General features: G+C 41.4%; 1 protein-coding gene across 3 annotated transcripts in view; it reads right to left on the bottom strand.

Annotated features, from left to right (window-relative positions):
• Positions 1-208: 208 nt before the first annotated feature.
• The window catches only part of IARS1 (isoleucyl-tRNA synthetase 1), a 74,600-nt gene continuing 49,133 nt past the window's right edge, over positions 209-25,675 (bottom strand). For all 3 annotated transcript variants that reach the window (XM_007969739.3, XM_007969738.3, XM_007969737.3), the window contains exons 28-34: positions 23,934-24,029; positions 22,884-23,060; positions 21,563-21,668; positions 11,478-11,603; positions 7,239-7,382; positions 6,438-6,590; positions 209-755 (exon numbers count right to left, since the gene is read on the bottom strand). In XM_007969739.3, the coding sequence (XP_007967930.2) occupies positions 673-755; positions 6,438-6,590; positions 7,239-7,382; positions 11,478-11,603; positions 21,563-21,668; positions 22,884-23,060; positions 23,934-24,029 (885 nt within the window). In that variant the 3' untranslated portion in view covers positions 209-672. The remainder of the gene's footprint in view (positions 756-6,437; positions 6,591-7,238; positions 7,383-11,477; positions 11,604-21,562; positions 21,669-22,883; positions 23,061-23,933; positions 24,030-25,675) is intronic.

Below are 25,675 nucleotides of genomic sequence, written 5' to 3'. Positions count from 1 at the left end.
CTTCTAATAAATTCTTGCACATCTAACTTTGTCATGTCATCTGCTTCTTTGAGGACTCAAATTATCACCCAGAATTTTGGGAAGAAGTTTTATTACATATCTAGTCCACTGTCTTAATACAGAAACCACCGTGAAGTTTTTATGTTCTTCAAAGATTACACATTTCAAGTTTCATCTATCTGTGGGAGAATGAATTACTTTCAAAACATTTATATCTGAGTTTGTTTATTGTTCTGATTTACTGAAACTTAAAATATTCCATCAAATTATCCAGGAAAATCCAGGTGGCAGAAATATATAATATGTCCATTTCATCAAGAGGTCTCAAATTTTAAGAGGCCAGAAAATGATATATATGCTATGCCATTTAAATCACTTCTACCTTCTATACTGAAGAACTCAAGTATAGAAATAAACTGTGGTGCTGAGGTAACACTGTAACCTGCTCCCAACATGACTGCATAGGTGTCTAAGGTTAAGTGTGAAGATTACTGTGAGGTCTCAAGTTACTTAACTAATCAATCCCATTTGTATTTCAATCCAAGCAGCATATTTTACATGCACCTGAAGGAAACATCTTCAGTGTGTTCATGTGTGTGTCTATGTGCACATATGTGCACGGGATGGGTGTAATCAGGGAAAGGTTGACTGAACAACATTGATAAGTGCATGCTAGAAGTCTGCTGTTGTTGGTAATACAGAAACATACACAGTCTTCATATTCAAAGTCTTCACGGGGATGTCTTCTGTAATTTCTAGAATGAAAAGAAAAAGTTGAAAAAAAATCAGTATTTTACCTATTGGGGGTGAATATTTAAAAAAATGTTAACTGCCGTGTAGTAAGGAATTTGGCCTTAACCTAAGAGTTCTGCCCTTTGCCCCAGCTCCTGAGTGGAATCTCTACATCCTTGGAATTTCTTAGTAGGAGTCTTTGTTTCTCACGGTGGGCACGCTCACCAAACCTGACAGTTGTTGCTAATGAGGTGATTCAGTGTAGTGCTGGCCACGACAGAAAGACCAAGTATACGATTTGGGATGGGGACTTTGGGTCGCATGGTATTATCAGCTGAGAAAGACAGCAGTCATGCCTACAGAATGAAACCTCAACAGAAACTGACACCAAGGCTCAAGTGAGCTTCCCAGGTTGGTACTATAGTCTCTGTGCTGTCAGATGTAAGGGATGGGAGAAAGAAACATTATCCATGACTCCAGGGGTATCTCTCTCTCGCTCTCACTGGTTCTAACGTGTATCCTTTCCCTACCCTAATTCAAACCATGAGTGTAACACCTTTCCGTGACTCTGAGTCCTCCCAGCAGGTTACTGAACCTGAGAGTGGTTTAGGAAAATCCCTGGAACTTGCAGTTGGTGCCAGCAGTGATGGGGGTCTGATGTGGATCCTTTACTGAGTTCACAGAACCCTAACTCTGTGCAGGTGGAGTCAGATTTTGGACAGACTCTTGGAGCCTTCTGGAGGACTATGCCATCACTTCACAGTTTGGCTAACTCTGGGTACTGCCAAGATGGTTGTTTTTCTTCATAAACAGATACTTCTTATGTCTACAAAAAAAGCCCAGAAGCTGTGCCAACTCAGTATCCCAGATATGTGGTTTCAAAATATGATTCTCTGTAATTTGAAGAACAGTTATTTTCTATGTCTGGAGAAGTAAGAGTACATAATAAGCCTAGGACATGTTTGCTATGTGAGAAAGCAAGAATTTACCAAAGACACAGGATCATGTTAAAGAATATAGGATCTAATATGGCCAATAAGGAAAACTCTGAGCATCCAAAAATATAACCCAAATGCAATTGATTAAAACACAGTGAATATACCACTCAAAAAAAACAAAGAAAAAACAAAGAAAAAAGAAAATTTAAAGTTATCTGCCTACTGTGGAGCATTTTGCTTCTAGTCAGATCTGAATTTAAAGCAAACAGATGAGCTTTCTTTAAAAATAGCTCTTGTCCTACCTAGCAGGCAATCCTAGATGTGAGAACACTCTCAAAGCTACTTCCTTAATAGATAATCACAGGACCTGGAGATGATGTTTAGAATTTAGTGGAGCAAGCAAGAAGACATTTAAGAGTTTCTAAAATGGTCAACATTTTGTGGCTCTTCTAATTTATCAAGTTACTGATACTTTATGAAAGACAATTCTGAGAGAAAAGGCATAATGAAAATGAAGCTACAGATACTAGATTGGAAAGATACTGAATTAGAAAAAGTTCCATCTTTGTGGTAATCTTAGGTAAATCACTAAACCTTTAAAAGCTCTCACCTACTAAACTTTTGCCTAGCTAACATCACAGAGTAAAGAGAATACAGAAAGGCAGTAGAGAATACAGAAAGGTTATGTGAATTGCAGGTAGTATTATAAATACATAATTCACACAGACACGATTCTACCCCTGACCAGCTTCAATCATGCCACTGCATTTACTTGCAAGAACAAGTGAGAGATAAATGTCATCTTCAGCTCCACTGCACAACAGTACTTGGTGACCAATGGATTTGAGAGACAAGAAAAGAGTTATGAATTATCTCTAAAGTTTTATATAAGCTTATCAAAATAGAAAGCTACATTATTAGATGATCTTTACTACCATACCACAATGAAAGAGCCAAGTGTGTTCGAGGGAGAGTGAAAAAAGCCTCTGATAGAGTGAAAGACTCATGGACAGAATTAGCAAGACAGGAAAGGACAGAATCACCAGAGCAGGAAAGATCTTGTGTGGAAGGGAAGATTCTGAAGCATAAGAGAATACGGAGCTTTGGGGGCTCTAAGCAAAGGAACAAAATCGAGGCAGGAATGTTCATGAAGACAGCTCCGGCGGAAGAGTACAGCCTGCAGACTGGTGACTTTGATGGACGATGAGGCCCGAAATTAGATGAGAGGGAAAACGACCAAGGAGAGTCACCGGAAATAAACCCAGGGAGGGAAGGAGGAACCCAAGAAGAAACAGAGCTTTAGTATTTAACATTATGACAGATAATTTACAAGTATGATATGCAACTAAATTAAAAAAAAAAAATAGCTGCACAGGAAGAAAACGGGAGAATTCCACAGGCCAAAAATAATGACTCCCATGGGGTCTGGTGGCCTAATGCTTTTGGCACTAAAGAGCTAGGAAAGCAGGGAAAGAAAAGCCTCCGGTATATACACACTGGGAAGTCCAACAAATCTCTGCTGAAGAAACTGGAACTTCAAATAAGAAACCCATAGCAAAAGGGTCAATCTGAGTAAGTTCCTTCACCACAAGAGAAAAAGTGAAGAGAATGCAATCGGTTAATAATGGCCTTTCAAAGATAGGCCCAGGTTCTAAATTCCCAGGAGCTGTGAATGTAACTTTATTTGGAAAAAGAGGAAACAGAAGAGAAGGAGGCAACGTGACCACAGGGTCAGAGACTGAAGTGATGTGGCCACAATTTAAGGGATGCCTGGAGCCACCAGAAGCTAGAAGAATAAGGAATTCTCCCACAGAGACTTCAGAGAGACTGTGGCCTTTCTGACAGCCTAATTTCAGTGTCTGGCCTCCAAGGCTGTGAGAAAAGAAACCTGCTGACTTGAGCCACCCCATTTGTGGAAATCTGTTGCAGCAGCCACAGACACCAATACAGAGAGAACCGCCTCACTTAGCTTTGTTTTGGAGTAGGGATACACAGATCCTGTCTCCATAAGAACTCCTGGCCTTTGTGTATGACTGGGAAAGTCATAGCTTTTTTTTTTTTTTTTTTTGAGACGGAGTTTAACTCTTGTCGTCCAGGCTGGAGTGCAGTGGCCAGGCTGGTCTTGAACTGCGCCCACCTCAGCCTCCCAAAGTGCTGGGATTATAGGAGTGAACCACCACGCCTACCCAGTCAGTCACAGCTTTCTTAACATTCTCCCTATGGTCCAAAATAATTGAGTTTAAAGTGGGTCTGGGTTGACAGTGTCTCCAAGAAACTAGACATATGCTTCTTAAAACTGGGCTTCAACAGAAACATAACAGAACAAGCAAAGCAGATGGGCAATGTAAATAGAAAGATGGAAACTCTAAGAAAGAACAGAACGGGCTGGGTGTGGTGGCTCACGCCTGTAATCCCAGCACTTTGGGAAGCCAGGAGTTCGAGACCAGCCTGGCCAATATGGTGAAACCCTGTGTCTACTAAAATTACAAAAATTAGCTGTGCATGGTGGCACATGCCTGTAATTCCAGCTACTCCGGAGGCTGAGGCAGGAGAATCACTTGAACCCAGGAGGTAGAGGTTACAATGAGCTGGGATTGTGCCACTGCACTGCAGCCTGGGCAACAAGAGTAAAACTCTTGTCTCAAAAAAAAAAAAAAAAAAAAAAGAAAATGGTAGAAATCAGGAGGCAGGGGTGTGGTGGTTCATGCTTGTAATCCCAACACTTTGGGAGGCCAAGGTGGGAGGATCACTTGAAGCCAGGAGTTCAAAAACGATCAGCCTGGACCTTATAGAGAGGCCCTATCCCTACAAAAAAATTTTAAAATTAGCTGGGCATGGTGGCGCGTGCCTGTAGCCCTAGCTAGGAAGGCTGAGGTGGGAGGATTGCTGGAGCCCAGGAGTTTGAGGCTGCAGTGAGCTGTGATTGAGCCACTGCACTCCAGCCTGCATGACAGAATAAGACCAAGTCTAAAAAAAAAAAAAATTCAAAACACTGTAACAGAAATAAAGACTGCCTTATACCAAAAAATGTACACCTAGGGAAATCATAGTTAAACTGCAGAAAGTAAAAGACAAAGGGAAAATCTTCCAGGAAGCAGAGAAAAGATGCACCTTACCTGCAGAAGAACAAGGGTAAGATAAAAAAGCCAAAATTATCCAGAATGTAGCATATAAGGACAAAAGGAGGGGAAATAGGAAAAGAGAATAAGAGGCAGGATAGAGTGAGAAAGTCCAAAACATGTCTAAACAAGGTGTCAGAAGGAGAGAACACCAGAGAGAATGAATAAAAGGTAAGTTAGACAAGATGTCTGGTAATTTTCCACAAGTGCCAAAACACACAAATACTGATGCAGAAAGCCCAATAAATCCCAGGCTATCAGGTGTCACAAATAAAAGGATGGGATGGTAAAAGTTTTGAGTTGAGATGTCAAGAATGGGTATAAACAGAAAAAAGCAGATCCCACAAAGGGAAGCTGTCGGGGGAAGTGATTGCAGTGGCAGCAATATTAAAGTGAAGATGTTTGTTTGTTTGTTTGTTTGTTTTGGGACAGAGTCTCGCTCTGTCGCCCAGGCTGGAGCGCAGTGGCGCGATCTCGACTGCAAGCTTCGCCTCCCGGGTTCACGCCATTTTCCTGCCTCAGCCTCCTGAGTAGCTGGGACTACAGGCGCCTGCCACCGCGCCCGGCTAATTTTTGTACTTTTAGTAGAGACGGGGTTTCACCGTGGTCTCGATTTCCTGACCTTGTGATCCGCCCACCTCGGCCTCCCAAAGTGCTGGGATTACAGGCGTGAGCCACCGCGCCCGGCCTAAAGTGAAGATGTTTGATGTGTAGCAGGATTACAGAACGAAACTCAGAGAGTAGGGTAAGGATGTCAACAGAGAAGCTGACAGAGCAGCCACAGAAGCTGAAATCTCCGAAGTGAACAGTGCTAAGTGAGAGAACTGGAGGAGGAGAAAATACGCTGCCTGACACCAGCAAGTGCAAGTCGCCATCCTTAATTTCTATTTTCTAGATAATAGAATGTGGAATATGTCAACTGATGAACTAGCTCTTCACAGTTGTGTGTCTCAAGGAGAAAATGCAAGTAAGCATGTTTTATAAACTGTAAAGGGAGGTATAATGTCCACTGTAAGTTTCTTTCAGGCTATTTTACAACCCTATGATAATTTTGACTTTTGGGAAAAAGAACAGTTTTAAGGTCAGCAAATATGCTAATTTACCTAGAAGATGTATTTTTAATAACATACCAATGTAGTTTTTATATTTAGCAAAAAGTAATTATCCTTTTAATTGCTATTAAAAAATTATATTATTGACTGGGCGCCATGGCTCACGCCTATAATCCCAGCACTTTGGGAGGCCAAGGCGAGCAGATCACCTGAGGTCAGGAGTTTGAGATCAGCCTGGCCAACATGGTGAAACTCCATCTTTACTAAAAATACAAAAATGAGCCAGGCGTGGTGGCAGGCGCCTGTATTCCCACCTACTCGGGAGGCTGAGGCAATTGAAGCCCCGGGCCTGAACCCAGGAGATGGAGGTTGTAGTAAGCCAAGATTGTGCCATTGCACTCCCAGGAGACAAAGTGAGACTCAGTCTCAAAAAAAATGGAAAGGAAAGAAAATTATATTATGGTAAATTTCTGGGGAAAGAATAACAAAACAGGATTACAATAGTACTATCTTACACGTATATGCTACAAATGGTTAATGGCATCAAAATCTACTTTCAACAAAAACAAAAAACTTACGGTCCATAATCTCCTTACCTTGAGTTTGGGTCTCATTCAGAAACAGCTTTAGCTTCCTGCTCCGAAGGCCAAACACCTTGGCTGCTTCATACAGAAGACCTTGGTGGGTGAGTCCATTCTGCCCAAGCGGGTTTTCAAGCAGGAGAGTGCCCACTGTCCCCATTAAACACTCTAAGGAAGAAAGAACAAACTGGATTAAATCTCGAGAGTTCACCCTCCATCTCCAAAAGAGGTGGCCACTGCGGACAGCTCTAACAGGCAGTGCTGAGGCCAGCAGCGGGTCCAGGAGGATGAGTACGACCGCTGCAGATGCAGTCCATGCGGACACAGCTCTGAACATTTCATAGAGGTGAAGGGGAAGGGGAAGGGGAAAAAGAAAAACAAAAACAAAAACAAAACTTCGATAAAAGCCCAGCAGCTTGGGGGGCAGATACTCAGTACACAGTCAAGTGAGGAGCCCGAAGACTTCAGTACAAATGTGCACAACAAGGACCCTAAAATATCAGGAAAGTATACAAGTTTTCAGAACATTTTCCGCAGAAAAGAAAGTAAAATTAGAGATTACAATGTTTTGGCACTCAAACAATTTAATTATCATTTTTACCTAACCAATTTTTTCATTTCCTAACCATGCCAGATGGATGAGAGTCTCTATAACACACCAAAAGAAAAGCCTGTGGTTGCTCCCCAAAGCAGTGGGGGAGCCCACACTTTAAAGCAATACTTTGAAGTCGACTAGAAATATACACATACTTGAATATTAAAGACAACCTTAATGCCCGGCACCCCACAATCTGCCCGCTGTGGGGAGACACATACCTTGTGGCTCTGCATTCAGGAGCTGTAGGTTGATATACTGACAAAGAAGAGTACTAGAACTGCTGATCAGAGAGGGAGCCGATCCCGTAGTCACACAAAGTGTTTTTCCACTAAGACTCAGTAAGTCGGTTTCGTTTTGTATTTCTAAAAAATAACAACAACAATTCTTTCAGGGTTAACGAACAGTTCAAAACTGAAGTCATTCAATTTTTTCTATTTAACTATCATGTATCTTTTTACAACAATGCTTTCCACTTAATTTCTGTTTATCAAAAGCCATTGCCTTTTCTATAAAACCAGCCTTTAATGACATGCAATGGTAGGAAACCTTAATGTTGTAAAATAAACATCATAATATTAATAATCTGAAATACAGGGCAAATTGTTTTCTCTATTTTAGTATTTTCTCTGTATAATACAGCTCCTCTTAAAATTTCCTTCTATATCAGAATCTCAAGCTTCACCACGAAAAGCTTACATTAAAAAATGCTAATTACAGTCAGAAGATGTTATTTGACTCAGGAACAGATGTGGAAAAAAACATGATACACAGAACATACGCAGTGTAATTTCATTTAGAGAACATTAAACGTTGCTTGGGGATGCATGCACAGGCAGATGACTGCTAATGGTTTTGATACAGGACAAGCCCACAGGGCAGCCTCCAAATATTGAGTGGAAATGGCAAGTATGAGACTAGGCTGGGGCACTGGCTCAGAGGAACCTGCTGCACCAGTGGCTAGATGCTCTCAGCCTAGGCCCACATGGTCTCTTCTTTCAACCACCTATAACGTGTGGCCTTATAGGAAGTCTTCCAGGACTGGCTGGCAGAGAAAAAAAACATTTTAGGGCTTGCTGCGTAGGGCTTTACTGCACAATACGCTGTACCATCCACAGTAGACAGTTACAGTCTTACGGCCCTGTTCTGACTCTGGGTAGCCCTGAAGAATAGTGATGGGTGGAAATCCTCCCAATGGGCACAACTTCATTCAGTGCAGCCGGCTGGTCATTTTGCTCGGAGAAAGAGCTAGCAGTAGATCTACACTGATTCACGGACACTGGCCAATAGCTGGACTAAATGAGAACAGCCAGGGACTCAAAGAACAGAATTAGAAAACTGGTGACAAGGAAGTTAGGGCAAGAGGTATGTGGACAGATCTCTTCAAATGGGCAGACAGAATGAGAATTTAAAAATGGGTGGGGCTGGGCACAGTGGCTCACACCTGTAATCCCAGCACTCCGGGAGGCAGAAAGGGGAGGACTGCTTGAGGCCAGAAGATTGAGACCAGCCTGGGCAATACAGCAAAATCTCCTCTCTACAAAAAAGAAAAGAAGTAGCCAGGCATGGTGGCATGTATCTGTACTCCTAGCTACTTTGGAGGCTGAGGTGGGAAGACTGCTCGAGCCCAGAAGTTTGAGGTTACATTGAGCTATGACTGAGCCACTGTACTCCAGCCTGAGTGATAGAGTGAGACCCTGTCTCTAAAAAATATAAAAAAAAATTCAGTGGACATGACCTACTCTGCCGCCAGCCACTTCTGCCCTTGCCCAATGGATGGATGAACAAAGGGGCCACCCAGGCACGGCTCCGCAACATTACTTCCATCCCCTAAGGTTGATTTTGCTACAGTTGCTACTGTGTATCCCAACTACCAACAGTGGGGACGATTACCTGAGCTTTCAATATAGTGTTATTGCCAGGAAAGATGAGCCAGACTTGGTTATACTGCAGTTTCCATTATGGGAAAAGGCAGTGATTTGGTCTTACTGGAACACACTCCTTTTGGACATGGATTTGCCACTGTCACCCATAATGCTTCGGTCAAACCCACCATCCATGGATGCAGAGAATGTCTTATTCACCAACACAGCACTCCACATAGCATTGCTTCTGACCAGAGAACTCATTTTTCAGCAAATGAAGTGTGGCATTACATGTTAATATATATCAGCCAATTCTTATTTTTCCACTCTCTTATTTCCTTACCATATAACATGAAATATTTTAACAGGTTAACCTTGTATCTCAGTAAAGTTAAAGAACAGCAAAAAGGGGAGGTATGGCTCAGCTAGAAGAGAAATCAACATCACCCAAAGAAGGATAAGGTAACTTTCTATCTTGTTTTGGGTAATGAAGTTAGCATCTTTGAAGCAGTACAAGAAAGAGTTGAAAGTGTGATTTTTAATCTACTAGGGTCTTTATTTGGAAGTTAAATATGGTTTAAAGAGCCATGTATACATGTCAAGATCACAATCAGGTGAACTATGGTGGTTTCATCCTGTGTCAATGCAGCTAAGCTAAAACTATTTCCCAGGTTCTCTGTCTGACCTGGTTCTGGGTAATGGCTTGATCACAGAGAAATCTACACAGGATTTAGAAGGTAGAAGTTTAGTAACAGTCATTATGCTAAACAGGCTAACATGGGGCCCATGCCCTTGGTTTTCTCAGGTTGCTGTGGATCTGCCGACTTGTTCAGTGGGACAGTGAGCAGCCCACACTCCTGCCTCTGCTCTTCTAACTTCCAGGCCAGGAATGTGTGCAACTCTCTGGAAAAGTATACCAGCAGTTTCTTCTGCAAGACACCGGACTGTCAGTGTCAGATGCGGTCAGAGAGACGTGCACTCCAGCCTGTTTTTGCTTTTCTCTACTTCTCATTCTACAGTGACTTTAGGCAGAGATCCAGCTTTCCACTGACTTACACACCACCTTGGTGGAACCCGGTTAGAGATTTTTCTCAGATCTCTAACTTGCTACCTTCTCGTAGACCTTTACTTGGTTTCTCCCACATTGCTTTTGCTTCTCCTATCCAACCTTTAATGGATACAATAGCAAACAGTTTTCTAGTGGCTCCAACAATTCATAATCCAGCAGTGAATGAGAGTGCCTATTATGCAATATCCCTGACAACATTTGAGTCTGTCAGATTCTTCTAGTTTTTGCCAATCTGGTGGCAGTTAATAGTACCTCACTGTGGTACTACCTTGAAAGTTCCTGATTACCATTAAGATGCACTTGTTGTTCCTTAGTTGGCCATTTGCATTCCTTCTTTTAAGTTATTTAAAAATTTCTGAAAATGAGCATTCAGATTCACAAAATGAGTGTTAGTTTTCTGAGGCTGCCATAGTAAAGTCCCACAGACTGCAGGGGGCTAGGAAATAAAAGAACCCCTTTACTGTCTCAAAGTTCTGGAGGTCAGAAGTCTGAAATTAAAGTGTTGGCAGATGTGCTCCCTCTGAAACCTGCAGGTGAATCCGTTTTTGCCTCTTCCTAGCTTCTGGAGGCTCCTGGCAATCTTGGTTGTTTCTTGGCTTGCAGCTGTGTGTAACTCCAATCTCTGCCTTTGTCACCACATGGCATTTTCTCTGTGTGTCTCTATGTCTTCATATGGCCACCTTCTTATAAGGACAATAGTCATACTGGATTAGGGGCCCACACTACTCCAGTATGACCTCATCCTAACTAGTTACATCTACGATAATCCTATTTCCAAAGGTCACATTTAGACATACAAGGGGTTAGGACATATCTTTTTCTTTTCAGAGGTCACATTCAACACGTAATAGTGGGAGAATGCACCTATAATTCTTTAAAACATTTTCAGGTTTGCTTTTTGAGAATCCAGATGTAGTGAGATCCAGGCATTGTGTTTAATAAAGTTAAAACTCACGGTTGGGTGTGGTAGCTCACACCTGGAATCCCAGCACTTTGGGAGGCCAAGGCAGGGGGATTGCTTAAGGCCCTGGGTTCAAGACCAGACTGGGCAATACAGTGACTTGGACTCTCCAAAAAAAATTAAATAAAATGAGCCAAGCATGGTAGTGCATGCCTGTAGTCCCAGCTACTTGGGAGGTCAAGGCAGGAGAATTACTTGAGTCCAGGAGGTGGAGGCTGCAGTGAGCCATGACTGCCTCACTGTACTCCAGCATGGGTGACAGAGTGAGACCCTGTCTCAAAAACAAAAACAACCTCACAAGGGAGGACTCTGAAGGCTGAAGTCCACCAGCTGGCTAACAGGTGACAGGGAAGGATTAGAACCATTAAGCCCAGGGTTTTCAGTCACATCATACAATGAGGAGGCATGAACAGACACTGCAGGCAGGCACTGCTGAAGAGTTGGGCCCTGACTCAAGAGAGTTAGGAAAAATGCAAAAGTTATATAGTACAACTGACAGCAAATTAAGACCTTCACCAATCCATCTCAAGTCAAAGGACACAGGCTCCTCTCACTTTCCACATACCTGTTTCATCATGGAAGACAGCCAGCTCTGTATTTTTCACACCAAAAATGCTAGTGACAACACTCTTCAGCTTTAAAAGGTCCAACCTATTATCACCTTTTGGATTTTCCAGGAGCAATACTCCACCTAAAAAGTCACAAAAACGACACCTCAATCAGACAAGTAAAACTGAAAAGAAAATGTTAAATTTGGAGGAAAACGGATACAAAGGGGTTCAAGCCCTATTTTCCTTTTCCCCCAACTATACATTATATATATGCGTATATATTGCTTATTATATCTATAAAAGCATACCAAGGATGGAGAGATAGATATATATATGTATGTATATATATACTATAATGCAATATACACTATACATACATATATATATCTCTCCATCCTTGGCATGTGTTTTGGCAATCCTTGGTAGATATGGTCCAGGTAAATCTGTTCTTGTCTTTTTCTAGATTAAAATCTTTGTATTCATGATTCTTATTTTTGATTCTCATTTTTCATTTTGTGCCATTTGTATATCCCCACAGGTCAGGATGGGCCCCGATGTTGATTTATTCTGCAACTTAGATTCATGTACAGATATTTACTTTATTAATATATTTCAACATTTTGAGTTAACTGTAGAGCCAAATGCACATAGTGAGATACCATGGGCCCTTTACCCAGTTTCCCCCAATAGTGACATTTTACAAAACTACAGTATATACCACAACCAGCATACTGACGTTGATGCAATCCACCGATCCTATTCAGACTGCCTCAGTTTTACTTTTACTCATTGGGGCATGTGTACGTGTGGGTACGTTTAGTTCTATGCAATTTTATCACTCGTGTAAAATCCTGTACCCATCCCCATCATTAAGATAAAGAGTAGTTCTGCCACCATGAGAATCCTCGTGTTGCCTTTTAATATCCATACCCAACTCCCTTCCAGGCTCATTCCCTCCTTAACCCCTGGCAAACAACAGTCTCCATTTCTGTAATTTTATCATTTAAAACATGTTATGTAAATGCAATTATACAGTATGGAACCTTTTGGGACTTTTTTCAGTTGGCATCAATTTCTTTTCTTTTTCTTTTTTTGAGATGGAGTTTAGCTCTATCACCCAGGCTAGAGTGCAGCAGTGCGATTTCGGCTCACTGCAACCTCTGCCCCCCCGGATTCAACAGATTCTTGTGTCTCGACCTCCCAAGTAGCTGGGATTATAAGCACCCACCACCACACGTAGCTAATTTTTGTATTTTTTCAGTAGAGACAGGATTTTACCATGTTGGCCAGGCTGATCTCAAATTCCTGACCTCAGGTGATCTGACTGCCTCGGCCTCCCAAAGTGCTGGGATTACAGGCGCGAGCATCCGTGCCTGGCCTCAGTTGGCATCAATTTCTAAGGATTAAAGTAAGTTGCTGTGCTAATTGGTAGTTGTTCCTTCTTATTGCTGTGTAATGTTCTATGATATGGATGTACCACAGTTTATTCAGCCATTTATCTGCTGAAGAATACCTGGGTTGTTTATAGTTTGGTGCTATTATGAATACAAGTACTATATACGTTCATGTGGCAGTGAACATAGTTTTCAGTTCTCTGGGATAAACACCTAGGGGTGCAACTGCTCAGTCATTATAGAAAGCACATATTTAGTTTTCTGATAATGCCAAACTATTTTCCAGAGTGATCATACCATTCTATATTCCCACCAGCAATGTATGAGATGCAGCATTCGGTGCTGTCACTACTTTCAATTTTAGTCATTCTGATAGGTGTGTATTAAGACCTCAATGTGATTTCAACTTGAATTTTCCTAATGGCTAATGACGTTAAATATTGTCATGTACATTTCTGTCATTTGTATATTCCCTTTGGTAAATGTCTGTTCGTATCTCCACCCCATTTTCTAACTGGATTTTTCTTTACTGTTGAGATTTAAAAGATCTTTATATATTCTAGAGACGTCTTTTGTCAAATATGTTGTTTTATAAAGATTTTCTCCCAGTCTGTAGCTTGTCTTACATCCTTTTATAGGATGTTCAAAGCAAAACCTAAATTTTCATTTAGTTAAATGTATCACTTTTCCCTTTTATGGATAGTGCTTTTGTGTCAAGGCTTGAAAACTCTTTGTTTAATGTTTAAATGAAAAATCTTAAGACGTTTCCAAAAACACTAGTAGAACACTTCGGCCACCGAAGCAAGTAACCTTAATTTATTCCATCTGCTGGGAACATACTTTAGATTCAGCTATTTCATAAAACTAGTGTGTTTTATATTACAGTACCTGGTACATGGCTACAGTTTTCAAATGAAAGCTAAGAAATCTGCTTGTCTGTATGTTTATATACGCCTATGCATGTAGGTATGTTACGTATATGTGTTCTTTTTCTTTCTTTCCTTTTTTTTGAGATGGAGTTTTGCTCTTGTTGCCCAGGCTGGAGTGCAATGGCATGATCTTGGCTCACTGCAACCTCCACTTCCTGGGTTCAAGCGATTCTCCTGCTTCAGCCTCTCGAGTAGTTGGCATTACAGACATATGCCACTATGCCCAGCTAATTTTGTATTTTTTTTTTTTTTTTAGTAGACACGGAGTTTCTCCATGTTGGTCAGGCTGGTCTTGAACTTCTGACCTCAGGTGATTTGCCTGCATCAGCCTCCAAAAATGCTGGGATTACAGGCTTGAGCTACTGCACCCTGCCATGAGTTATTTTTCTACTTCCAGATGGTATGGTCAAAAATTAATTCATAAAAGATTTCTATTTAATAGATTTAAAGAAAAATAAGCATTTCACATAAATTAAGTATTCTCTCAGCAATATAGAAACCAACACAAATGCTTTTCAAGTTCATGTGACTTGAGTAAGAATACATAATGCAAATATACAACTTTTAAATCCTACCAGGATTTACTATCAAATAAGTTTATGTTACCTCCACTAGATATTTATAATTATAGAACTGAGTTCAATCTATGAACAAATGTGCAAGTGGGTGCCAGTATCCATTACTTTATGTTTACTGAGCACAGCGGTAAAACAAAAAAACCTCATCTATTAAACTTTTTAGGATTCTTGTTTTTGTGAAGACTGCCGAACATACACCTGCTGTAAAAGTAGTTAACAGAGAAATAACTTGATGGTAGCTAGCTTTGTTTGTGTTATGTCTACTCAAAAATAGCTCCCCATTGGTAATTTACACCCTTAGGGTTTTGCTAATTTAAATGATGAATATTCATTGGATGTGTGTTCGATAAGAGAAAAAGACTAATTTTTGCCCTAAAGTAGAATGACTTGTTTCACAGTAAGAGAAAGGAAGAATTTAATCCAAAACAGAATGGATATAAGAAAGTTGTAGTAGGTTTGTGGAAGAGGAATCTTGGAAAAGGAATTTTACGTGTGGTCAAGCTGGCTAAGATCTGAATGAATTTATTTATAAGTTATCAAAATAATAAGCCTTAATAATACCAGCACTTTGGGAGGCTGAGGTAGGAGGATTGCTTGAGGCCAAGAGTTCAGCCTGGGGAGTGTAGTGAGACACTGTCTCTACAGAAAAGAAAACAGAGAAACAGAGTCCTCTCTATTAAAACTGCTCAGGTCTTTTTATAACTGTGTAACTTTCTATATTTGCCTTTGAATACTTTTAATTATCACTCTGGTTAAATGAGTGACTATAGTTTCAGTGACCTGCAATCCTATTAATCAAGTGTTTTAAGCCTTTGACATTTTTTACTAGCTTCCCAAAATCAAACTCTAAACTTAAGTCTTTCTGACCTTGAGTTAACTTTGGGAGCTTCCAGAGGTACCCCGAAATATCTCAAGAGAATTCTCTTTCATTATGAAGAGAAATAGTAAACAAGTCAGACTTATTTGACTATGTTAGATCTGCATGGGCAGCACTGTCAAAAAAGAAATGATGTTTAACCTTCTTTGAGTTAATTTGTACAAATAATGTGTTCCAGAAATTGTGTGCAATTCCTAGAATTCTGATAGACCTGGTCTAATGTTATCAGTCACAATTCTAGTTACCTTAAAATGCTGTATACTACAGAAATAACTAAACTTCCTTGTCAACTGTAACATTATTATAATGAACTCTCATCAGATATTTAACTATGGCCATTTAAAGTCTTGTCATCCAACGACAGCTAATTGTTTTACTCTGGTACTTTCCTGAAAGCTATTGTAAGCAACTGTGAATCTAAAGTGTTTCATCTCTGAGGAGATGCAATGGAAAGGACTCTGACAAGTACAGGTCTCTGGTGTTACGGTCACACCATTGGACTGGGTAACAATTCCCAGAACTCTAGTGAAGTAATTAACTAATTCATGATGCCGTCACAATGGCAATGACATTTTAACCTGAGTTTGGGAGGGGACACTCAAACCACAGCAGGACAGAAGAGACGTTTTTACTATATTGATCTTCTAATCCATAAACATGTCTCTCCACTTATTTAGATTTTGTCTGATTTTTTTCATCACTATTTTGTGGTTTTCAATATACAAGTCCTAACATGTTTTATTAGGTTTACATCTGAATATCTTTTTTTGTGGAGAGAAGGTCTCACTCTGTGGCCCAGGCTGGAATATAGTGGCATGATCATGGCTCACTGCAGCCTCTATCTCCTAGGCTCAAGTGATCCTCTACCTCAGCCTCCTAAGTAGCTGGGACTAAAGGCGAACACCACCACACTTGCCTAGTTTATTTCTTGTAGAGATGGGGTCTCATTTTGTTGCCCAGGCTGGTCTCGAACTCCTGGACTAAAGTAATCCTCCCGCCTAAGCCTCCCAAAGTGCTGGGAATACACGCGTGAACCACCACGCCTGGCCTAGCATCTTTTTTTAAGTGCCTGTAAATGATATCACACTTTTAATGTCATTGCCCACTTGCTCATTGCTAGTATACACTGCTAGTATGAAATAAAATTCATTTTTGTATGTTTATCTTATATCCTGTGACTCAAAAGTTTTCTTTTTTATAAGCGATATGATTTTTATTCAATTACTTTGGAAACCCAATTAATGCTTGAATCCAAAGGGTACAGAAAAAGGCCAAACATTTAAAAATAACAGATTTAATGATGATTTGTATGGTTTTTTTCCTCATAATAGGAATGCTTTCAGCAGGACAGTAAATTGCAAAACATATCAAATCATATTAAGGCAGAAGACCAGGCTGTGGCTGCATTTAATGCTATTCCTAGGAAAATAATCTTGGAGTTGGGAGCTCTTCTTCCCAGATGTCTGGTCAACTGACTCAGGAATGGCCACTCCTGGAGTTGGTAGATGGGAGAAAAGGCCCTACCTCTCTTATCACTGCTCATGCTGCTGGCCCTCTGTGACGAGAACACTGTTCTTGTTTACATTACTCATGCACACCACTGACCATCTGACTCCTTCTACAGGGTAACCTGAGACAGCCAGGATGTTGGCAGTGACGGACCAGCTCAATGCCATACATCACTGAAGCAGCACAGCCGTTCAGGGAACCATGTACTGTCTGAGACATCATCACAGGTCTAAATAAACACACAACCATCATGGGAGCAGCTGGTGTGGGAAGACCAATATGGTGATCCCAGGTCACATCTTAAAACCAGGCAATATGATCTTTTTTTTTTTTTTTTTTTGAGATGGAGTTTCGTTCTTGTCGCCCAAGCTAGAGTGCAGTGGCGCGATCTTGGCTCACTGCAACCTCCGCCTCCCAGGTTCAAGTGATTCTCCTGCCTCAGCCTCCTGAGTAGCTGGGACTACAGATGACCACCACCATGCCTAATGTTTTGTATTTTTTTGACGGGGTTTCACCATGTTGGCCAGGCTGGTCTTGAACTCCTGACCTCAGGTGATCCACCCGCCTCGGATCCCAAAGTGTTGGGATTACAGGCGCGAGCCACCAAGCCTGGTCTACTTTTTTAGGTGTTTGTATGTACATTCCTTACGATTTTCTATAGAGGAAGCTTTATTCCTTTATCTGCATGACTTTTATTTCCTTTTCTTGCCATGGTCCACTGGCTAGAACTTCCAGTACAATGTCGAATATGAGTTGTGATTGCCTGGTTCCTGATTTTAGGCAGAAAGAATTCAGGCTTTCCCCACTAGGTATAAAGGTAGCTGTAGGATTTTTGCAAAATGCTCATGCATCCAGTCTACAAAGGTCTCATCTCTTCCTATTTTTGTGAGGATTTTCATCATGAATGGGTGTAGAATTTGATCAAATGCTTTTTCTGAATCAACTGCTATAGTCATGTAATCTTTTAGTCTGATAATACGATAATTACATTGATTTTTTGTGTGTGTGTGTTTGAGATGGAGTCTCTGTCGCTCAGGCTGGAGTGCAGTGGTGCGATCTTGCCTCACTGCAACCTCTGCCTCCCAGGTTCAAGCGATTCTCCTGCCTCAGTCTCCTGAGCAGCTGGGATTACAGGCACGTGCCATCATGCCTGGCTAATTTTTGTATTTTTAGTAGAGATGGGGTTTCACCATGTTGGTCAGGCTGGTCTTGAACTCCTGACCTTGTGATCTGCCCGCTTCAGCCTCCCAAAGTGCTGGGATTACAGGCGTGAGTCACCTCGCCCAGGCTACACTGATTTTTAAATATTGAGTCAGCTTTGCATCCCTGGAATAAATCCCACTTGGTGATGGTGCATAATTCTTTGTATATATAGCTGAATTAATTTATATTCATGAGGAATATCTGTTCTCTATCTTTTTTTTTTCTTTTTTGAGATGGAGTCTCACTATTGTTGGCCTGGGCTGGAGTGCAATGGCATGATCTCAGGTCACTGCAACCTCTGCCTCCCGGGTTCCAGCCATTCTCCTGCCTCAGCCTCCTGAGTAGGCTGAGATTACAGGCGCCCACCACCAGGCTCAGCTAATTTTTGTCTTTTCAGTAGAGACAGTGTTTCACCATGTTGGCCAGGCTGGTCTCCAACTTCTGACCTCAGGTGATCCACCCGCCTCAGCCTCCCGAAGTGCTGGGATTACAGGCATAAGCCACTGGGCCTGGTCTATCTTTTTTCTTAATACTGTCTCTGTTTGGTTTTGGTAGCAGGTTAATAACCACATAAAATGAGTGAAATGTTTCTTCCTCTTCTATTTTCTGGAAGAGTCTGTATAGAACTGGTATTAATTCTGGTAAGAATTCTCCAGTGAAACTGAGCCTGGAAATTAGTTCAGAGATTTTAAATTACAAATTCAGTCTCCCTAACAGGGCCATTAAAATTATCTATTTCATATTGTGTGAGTTGTAGTAGTTTGTGTTTTTTAAAACAGGGTTCACTTCAGGCCAGGAACAGTGGCTCATGCCTGTAATCCCAGAACTTTGGGAGGCCAAGGAGGGCCAGATCACTTGAGGCCAGGAGTTTGAGATCAGCCTGGCCAACAGGGTGAAACCCCACCTCTACCAAAAGTACAAAAATTTGTCGGGCATGGTGTGGCATGCCTGTAATCCCAGCTACTCGGGAGGCTGAGGCATGAGAATCACTTGAACCCAGGAGGTGGAGGTTGCAGTGACCTGAGTTTGCATCACTGCACTCCAGCCTGGGCGACACGCATCCAAGTTGTCAAACTTACATATGGAGATTATTCACAGTATTTGCATTATCTTCTTGATTCTGGTAATCTGTACTGATAATTCTTTTTATTCCTGATATGCAACTGTGTCTTCTTTTTTATTAGTCTCACTAGAGGTTAATTTTGCTGAATTTTTTTATAAGAACCAGATTTTTGTATCATTAATTTTCTCTATTGTTTCTGTTTTCCATCGCACTGATTTCTTCTCTTATTTTTATGTTTTTCCTTCTTCTTACTTTGCATTTATTTTGCTTTTTTTCCTATCTAGTTTCTTGAGTTTAGACCTTAGGTTACGATTTAAAACCATCTTTCTTTCAGTTTTTAGTGCAGCAGATTTCTGTCTCAGGACCACTTTAGCCACATTCCACACATTTTGATGTCGTATTTTCCTTTTCACTCAGTTCTATGCTTCTTTTCCTCTTGAGACTTTTTCCCTAATCATGGATAATTTAAAAGTATGTTGTTTAAGAGTGTGGAGATTTTCCTTTTATTATTCTATTACTAATTAATGGTTTGATTCTACTGTGGTCAGAGAGCACACTCTGGTTTCAACTGTAATAATTGGTTGAGGTTTGTTTTATGGCCCAGGTTACAATGTATCTTAGCAAAGTTCTGTGAGAGCTCGAAAATAATTTATATTTTATAATTTATATTCTGCTATTTTTGGGTGATTACTGAAAAACGTACGCTGAAGTCTCCAACTATAGTTACAGATTTGTCTATTTCTCCTTTAATGTCCGTATCTTTTTACTTCATATATTTTGTAGCTCTTTTGTTAGATGCATATAAATTTAGAATCACTGTTTTCTTTGTGTACTGACACTTCTATCATTATTTAATGCCCCTGGTAATTTTCTTTGCTCTGAAGTCTGTTTCATCTAATACAAACATGACCATTCCTGCTTCTTTTGATTAATGTTTGCATAGTATGTATTTTTCTACCCTTTTACTTTCAACTCACCTGTATCATTATATTTGAAGTTTCTCATAGATAGCATATACTTGGCGAGTGTGTTTTTAACAACCTGCCAATCTTTTATTTGTTCTGTTTGTTTTTCTGAGACAGAGTCTCACTCTGTCACCCAGTCTGGAGTACAGGAGCGCGATCTGGGCTCACTGCAACCTCCGCCTCCCAGGTTCAAGCGATTCTCCTGTCTCAGCCTCCTGAGTAGCTGAGATTACAGGCGCCACAGGTGCCGCCACCACGCCCTTAACTGTTTCACGCATACCTTAACTGACACAGCAGAGGAGGTGCTGGTGGTATGTGGCCTCATTGCTGCCACGCATTTGTAAATGGGAGGGATGCCTTGTTACTGCCCAGAAGGGATGGAAATCTAGGCTTTCCATGTGGCCTCCACTGATGCCACCAGGCAGAGGGGCTCATTACTGCCTCCCACTAGAATGAAAGTCCTAGCTCTCTACTTTGTCTTCTCTGATACCCCTGTGACAGGCAGGGGTCTTCAGCTTGGCAAGGGTGAAGTCCAGGCTCCCCACTTGGCCTTTGCTGATGTGGGTGGTGGTAGGGCCATAGTTTTTTCTATGGTATCTGGCTAGAGTAGAGCAGTTACTGTTTCAAAATTTTCTGTCTTGCTAGGCTGCCCATCTCTTGATCCTTTGTCAAGGGAGCAGAATTTCTGTTGAGGCTTTTTTTGGTCTGTACTTGACACTTCCAGGTTGCCAGCTTCTTAAGTTCCAAGTTTGAGTATAAGAGGCAGAAAAGAAAACCCAGAACTTACTCCTTTTAGGTCACTTGCTTACAAGGTCCTCAGCCGGTCTGCTTTCTTCCTTACATCTGTGAGGAGTCTTCTGCTTGTTTTTATCTATAATGTCCAGGCTGTTTAAATGTATTTAGCAGGAGGAATAGGGAAAACTATATCTGCTTCATGCTTCCACAAGCGTAAGTCCAATCACTTACTTTAGCGGATTCATTTTTCTTTTTCTTTCTTTTTTCTTTGGTGAGACAAGTCTTGCTTTGTCACCCAGGCTGGAGTGCAATGGTATGATCTCAGCTCACTGCAACCTCCACCTCCCGGGTTCAAGAAATTCTCATGCTTTAGCCTCTCGAGTAGCTGGGATTACAGGTACCTGCCACCATGTCTGGCTAATTTTTGTATTTTTAGTAGAGACGGGGTTTCACCATGTTGATCAGGTCTTGAACTCCTGACCTCAAGTAATCCACTCGCCTTGGCCTTCCAAAGTGCTGGGATTACAGGTGAGAGCCACCGCGCCTGGCTGTTTTTTTTTTAAATTGAGGCAGGGTCTTATGTTGGCCAGGTTAGTGTTGAATTCTTGGCCTCAAGCAATCCTCTCACCTTGGCTTCCAAAAGTGGTAGGATTACAGGCATGAGCCACTGCATCTCACCTAGTGAATTCATTTTGATGACAATTATGAAGAAAAAGTTACCTATTAAATATGATTAAATAATTCTTCCAATTGCCTTAAAAACATCCATAAGTTTTTTGGGTTGTTTTTTCATATCCATAAATATAACTAAAAAAAAGTCATACAAATTATGGAATTTACTCTTACCTTGTTCACTGCCATTTGCACAAATGTTAAGATTGACATATGCACAAGCAGGACCAGGAAGGGAAGATCCTCTGGTGAGTGTAATTTCCAGTTCAGATCCCTTCAACTGAGCACATGAGAACATATGACTGAGTAACTGTGACATCTGACTGCAATGTGCCACACCATCACGTGACACAGTGACTTCTCAGTAACAACAAGAGCTGTACACAACTCATAACATATTCAATCTCATTACTCAAAGCATCAAAAGCTACAATTTATATCCCATTTTTCTTCTCTTTTCATCCTGGTCTCTTAAAAATCTATGCTCACTAAAAAAAGTCAAATAATTACACAATATGCAAAATAGAAAATGAAACTACTCTGCAACTCGTCTCACTGAAAAAATAAACAGCCACTGTGAGCCCCTCCTTGTCTTGTCCTGCTTGTCTCATAGAATGAGACAGGAGAAAATGATTAAATAAGTGACTGAGATACATTTTAAATGATCAACTTTTTTTTTTTTTTTTTTTTTTTTTTTTGAGTCAGGGTCTTGCTCTGTCACCCAGGCTGGAGCGCAGTGATGCGATCTCGGCTCACTGCAACCCCCACCACCTGTGTTCAAGTGATTCTTCTGCCTCAGCCTCCCGAGTAGCTGGGAATATAGGCATGCACCACCATGCCCAGCTAATTTTTGCATTTTTAGTAGAGATGGGGTTTCACTATCTTTCACCCAGGCTGGTCTCGCACTCTTGACCCTCAAGCGATCTGCCTAACTTGGCCTCCCGAAGTTGTGAGGTGTGAGCCACTGTGCCCAGCCTAAACAATCTACTTCTAAGTTATAAGCCAGTATCTTCCCTACCTTTAATATCATACTTTCATAAGTATATCTAAAATTCCTAGATGTAACAATAGAAATGCTATTGTGATTTTTCTTTTTTGGTACTGTACTTTTATGGAGAACCCACTACCAGAAGAGTTAAATGTTTCTCAAGCCAATTGCTGTTTACTTTTAATGATAATTACCAGAATCCACACGCTGCCTTTCCTAGTTTTAGAAAAAACAGGCCCACATAGCCATTTTACTTCCGGGCAAAGCTCATGTACCCTCCTGGCTATGTTCCTCAAGAGAACTGTTGTGAAAACAGTTCTGTCTTCCTTTCCTGCTCCATCTTTTCTGGGCTTCCACTCTCTGACTCTCCCCACTACTGTCCAGAGCAATACTTCAAGACTGAGAGCTGTGCCAATCTCTACTGTGGGACAGAATATCAACACATGAGCACGTAAAGTCAAACCTAATCTGAAACTCTTCAGCAGTTCAACGGAGCTCAGGACTCACCTGTGTTTTTTCTTGAATAAGGACTTTATCTGATGGAGAAACTGGATAGGGTTTCAAGGGAGCCTTTATGGTGGCAAATATGAACTCTGTGTGGCTTTCAATAACATTATTCAGATATCTTCCTTCCGACTTCGCTTTATAGTACACTGTGATTTCATCAGTTGGAACCAGACTGCACTGAAAGCACACACAGAAAATCTTAAAAGGGAAGTACATTCTATTAATCAGAACTGAAGGAAGGTACTGTAGAACTAGGGCTACGGATCCCATGCTGAATCATCACAGAAGGGCAGTCACCCTTCCCTGCCTGCTGGGTGATCTGTAAGACTAACTGCACTGCAGTATACAATTAGCTTTGTGTCCTTTTCACCACTCTTTGGGGACAGGGCATGTTTCTTTTCCTAGCACAATCAGTACCTCATGAATGTTGAAACCAAGAAATAATTTAGAACCCACTTACAAAGCTCTGAACTGATTCAGAAATCACAAGCACCCACTTACCTGCTGGAACAGCTTCCTTAGACCCTGAACTGTCTGGGAAAAAAGCTGTATGGTAGCTGTCACTGCCCTCTGCAGGGCAAGAAATTCATGATTCTCTCACTAGCAGGGGCTTTCCAGTCCCTCTGCTCTCCAGGATGAGCTCTGTGCATATTCCTCAGCTCTCTAATAAGGAAAAACTACACAACTCTGTCCAGACCGGGAACCTCCCCTAAGCTAGAAGCCTGTCTATGCTGACTATACCTCTGCCCTTCTGCAAAGATACTATCACCTCTGATTACCTTCTGCCCCAGCCACAGGGGCTATTTTGTAGAAGCCCAACGGAGATAAAAAAATAAAATAAAAAAAGGATGGGAAAATGCACAGGCTGGCTGAAAGCTACAATTTGGGAGTGAACACATGGGGAGAGAAGAGGAGTGCCCTTCCTGCAGAATACATTCCAAATGACTATTGATTAGCGACTGTCATGTACTGATCACTATGGCTTGTATTACCTGCCTCTCCTATCTTCCCCCAACAACCAAAACGGTTGCTTATTCTTAACTGACTAACCTTTTTGCGAAGTTTCTGTATGCGATTGATGACTTCCCGAGCCATTCCTTCATCTACCATTGACTGGTCAGGAGTGACATCTAAGAGGACCAAAGCCTGTGGGGATGAACAGTGCACACCATGACAATCAAATAAGGAGAAACACTTCTTCCCAATTCAGCAAAATGTTATTTAAATCTTGAGAGTCTATAATGCAGCACTATTCTTTCACACAAATGAGCAAAAGCAATAAAATTAATCTAGTTTATCATTCAGGTACTTCTTCATAATCAGCTAGTCCTCCATTCTGGAGAAAAGTGTGCAGGTTTTTGTTTCTTCTTTTTTTTGTAGGGCGCTGCTCACAGGAGATGCCCTGGGACCACCTCTTATCAGAGTCCCCTAACATGACTCTGCTTTTTGACCATCTAAGAAATAGTATCAACTCTTCTAATAAGTAAGATCAATAATCATGAAGCCCTTGGAGCAGCACAGCTTTTCAGGCCACAAAAAATGGATCAAACGCCTCAGAGCAGTCAACTCCAGTGACTTTCTTATACCATGACCCCTGTGATCTTCAGGTTTGTGAGAATGACTCAAAACAAATTCTACGATGGACCACAAAATTTTTTATGACTTAAACTGCCATATTTTTGCTAAGGTTAAAGTTTCTATCTCATCTATGCTGAAGGTTGCTGATTATGATGTAGCAACAATGACAGTACCAATTCTGTTACATAGCACATTGCAGAGTAAAATACACTCTACAGTAGACTTGTACATTAGGCCTCATCTCATTTACCTTTGAGCAAACAGAGAAGAAATGACTCGGCCAGGCGCAATGGCTCACGCCTGTAATCCCAGCACTTTGGGAGGCCAAGGCTGGTGGATCACGAGGTCAGGAAGTCGAGGCCATCCTGGCTAACATGGTGAAACCCTGTCTCTACTAAAAATAAAAAAAATTAGCCGGGTGTAGTGGCGGATGCCTGTAGTCCCAGCTACTCGGGGGGCTGAGGCGGAAGAATAGCGTGAGCCTGGGAGGCGGAGGTTGTAGTGACCCGAGACCACGCCACTGCACTCCAGCCTGGGAAATAGAGTGAGACTCTGTTTCAAAAAAAAAAAAAAAAAAAAAAGGAAATGATTCACTTCACATCAGAGGTAATGAAATGGATGATAAACTCAAAACTCCAGTCAGTGCAGGGCCACTACAACATGTAAACCATGTCAAGAAACATCCCATGATGACACTTTTGTAAGTGTGGACAACTTTTCAGGCCCCTAACATCTGCTGTAACGAGGAAGAACTGCCCACTGTCAGTGTTTAGAAACCCCCTTCTTGCCTTCCCCTGCCTTCTTTCCCAGCTATGATACCTCTGACTCCTTGCCACTGTCTTCCCATGTAGAGTTCTGTACACATCTAACTTAAGCGCCTGGGTAAAGGACTGAGGAGCTCGGCTTTCCTTTATGGAGGTGCTGCTCTACCTTCCCCTGCACATGGTATGCTAAGCACAGAGGGACGCCTGCAATATCCCCAAACCCACATGTGAGATCTTAACAACTATGCTGACTGGGGATGTGTGGTCACGACTGCAAAGAGATAGCCTCTTCTCCAACATGGCAAAAAATACTGACCCCGGAATCTAAAACAGCCTGTATATTCTCTTCAAGGAGAGTTCCCTGACCACTTTCCCTCTATACCAATTTCTGGATAGTAGCCCTCTGTGTACTTATTTCTACCAGAAAACTTATCAGGTAGAACACTAAGA

The sequence above is a fragment of the Chlorocebus sabaeus genome, chromosome 12 (genome assembly GCF_047675955.1).
Source record: "Chlorocebus sabaeus isolate Y175 chromosome 12, mChlSab1.0.hap1, whole genome shotgun sequence".
NCBI lineage: Eukaryota > Metazoa > Chordata > Mammalia > Primates > Cercopithecidae > Chlorocebus > Chlorocebus sabaeus.
Note: the sequence above shows the minus strand (reverse complement) of the source record. Positions and strands in the feature narration are given on the sequence as shown.